The 2,500-nt window shown below is 63.5% G+C and overlaps 1 protein-coding gene across 3 annotated transcripts in view; it reads right to left on the reverse strand.

The window, feature by feature from the left end:
- Positions 1-2,500, reverse strand: part of LOC144535302 (protein TALPID3-like) — a 14,100-nt gene that overhangs the window by 4,514 nt on the left and 7,086 nt on the right. For all 3 annotated transcript variants that reach the window (XM_078277695.1, XM_078277697.1, XM_078277694.1), the window contains one exon: positions 213-299. In XM_078277695.1, the coding sequence (XP_078133821.1) occupies positions 213-299 (87 nt within the window). The remainder of the gene's footprint in view (positions 1-212; positions 300-2,500) is intronic.

The raw sequence follows: 2,500 nt of genomic DNA on the forward strand, positions 1-2,500 counted from the left end.
GTGTGTGTGTGTGTGTGTGTGTGTATGTCTGTGTGTGTGTGTGTGTGTGTGTGTATGTCTGTGTATGTCTGTGTGTGTGTGTGTGTCTATGTGTGTATGTCTGTGTGTGTGTGTGTGTGTGTGTGTGTGTGTGTGTGTGTGTGTGTGTGTGTGTGTGTGTGTGTGTGTGTGTGTGTGTGTGTGTGTGTATGTCTGTGTGTGTGTGTGTGTACCTCTGGTTGTGGTCTCTCTCCTCGGGGTGTCTTGGTAAGCAGGAGGTCGTGACCTCCGAACTGTCCTTCACTGGGGGGGTCAAAGTCCTGCAGGAGGGACAGGAAGTGACCAAACACACAGGAAATACTTCAGACTGCAGTACTAGCACCAGGGCCACGTTCAACCTCTCAACACTGTGACACAGCTCTGAGTTCTGTCTGTTGATTGGCTGAGTCCCAGCTGACAGCCAATCAGCAGAGACGTGTCTGTAAACTCGTGGTGACAAAAAGGCAGAGCGCTCTAGCCCCCCCCCCCTGTTTCAGTTTAAATAAACCTGTTGCTAGGTGTTGTCGGGGCTGAACGTGGCCCTGCCCTCTCCAGGAAGTTGACAGACGGCCGTTACCCCCCAACCAGACGGCCGTTACCCACCCACCAGACGGCCGTTACTCACCAACCAGACGGCCGTTACACACCCACCAGACGGCCGTTACCCACCCACCAGACGGCCGTTCACCAGCGGCGTTACACCCACCAGACGGCCGTTACTCACCCACCAGACGGCCGTTACGCCCACCCCACCAGACGGCCGTTACTCACCCACCAGACGGCCGTTACCCCCCACCAGACGGCCGTTACTCACCCACCAGACGGCCGTTACCCACCCACCAGACGGCCGTTACCCACCCACCAGACGGCCGTTACACACCCACCAGACGGCCGTTACACACCCACCAGACGGCCGTTACGCACCCACCAGGCGGCCGTTACCCACCCACCAGACGGCGTTACGCACCAGCGGCGTCACCACCAGACGGCCGTTACGCACCCACCAGACGGCCGTTACGCACCCACCAGACGGCCGTTACGCACCCACCAGGCGGCCGTTACGCACCCACCAGGCGGCCGTTACGCACCCACCAGACGGCCGTTACGCACCCACCAGACGGCCGTTACGCCCACCAGACGGCCGTTACACCCACCAGACGGCCGTTACTCACCCACCAGACGGCGTTACCACAGACGGCCGTTACGCCACCAGGCGGCCCACCCACCAGACGGCCGTTCACGCACCGGCGACGTTGCCCACGGCCGTTACGCACCCCCAGGCGGCCGTTACACACCAACCAGACGGCCGTTACGCACCCACCAGACGGCCGTTACACACCAACCAGACGGCCGTTACGCACCCACCAGACGGCCGTTACGCACCAACCAGACGGCCGTTACGCACCCACCAGACGGCCGTTACTCACCCACCAGACGGCCGTTACCCACAGCGCCGTTACGCACCCGACGGCCGTTACGCACCCACCAGACGGCCGTTACTCACCCACCAGACGGCCGTTCCACCATCAGACGGCCGTTACCCACCCACCAGACGGCCGTTACGCACCCACCAGACGGCCGTTACGCACCCACCAGACGGCCGTTACGCACCCACCAGACGGCCGTTACTCACCCACCAGGCGGCCGTTACGCACCCAACCAGGCGGCCGTTACACCCACCAGGCGGGCGTTGCACCACCAGACGGCCGTTACACACCCACCAGACGGCGTTTCACTGCAGCGGCGTTACACCGCAGACGGCCGTTACGCACCCACCAGGCGGCCGTTACCCACCCACCAGCGGCCGTTTCACGCCCGACGGCGTTACCCACCCACAGGCGGCGTCGCTCCCACCAGCGGCCGTTACTCACCCACCAGGCGGCCGTTACACACCCACCAGACGGCCGTTACACCCACCAGACGGCCGTTACTCGCCCACCAGGCGGCCGTTACGCACCCACCAGACGGCCGTTACCCACCCGACCAGACGGCCGTTACGCACCCACCAGACGGCCGTTACGCACCCACCAGGCGGCCGTTACGCACCCAACCAGACGGCCGTTACGCACCCACCAGGCGGCCGTTACTCACCCGCAGGCGGCCGTTACCCACCAGACGGCCGTTACGCACCCACCAGACGGCCGTTACGCACCCACCAGACGGCCGTTACTCACCCACCAGACGGCCGTTACCCCCCACCAGACGGCCGTTACCCACCCACCAGACGGCCGTTACGCACCCACCAGACGGCCGTTACCCACCCACCAGACGGCCGTTACGCACCAGGCGGCCGTTACCCACCCAGCCAGGCGGCCGTTGCACCAACCAGGCGGCCGTTACACACGACCAGACGGCCGTTACCCCCCAACCAGACGCCGACCGTCAGCAGTAAAGCCAGTTTGACTGATCAGTCTCCCCGAGGTCCAAAAAGTTCCTCAGAACACTGAAGAGACCAGACGTAATACGTCTCCATAACAGCAGG

Source organism: Sander vitreus, chromosome 20 (assembly GCF_031162955.1).
Source record: "Sander vitreus isolate 19-12246 chromosome 20, sanVit1, whole genome shotgun sequence".
Classification (NCBI taxonomy): domain Eukaryota; kingdom Metazoa; phylum Chordata; class Actinopteri; order Perciformes; family Percidae; genus Sander; species Sander vitreus.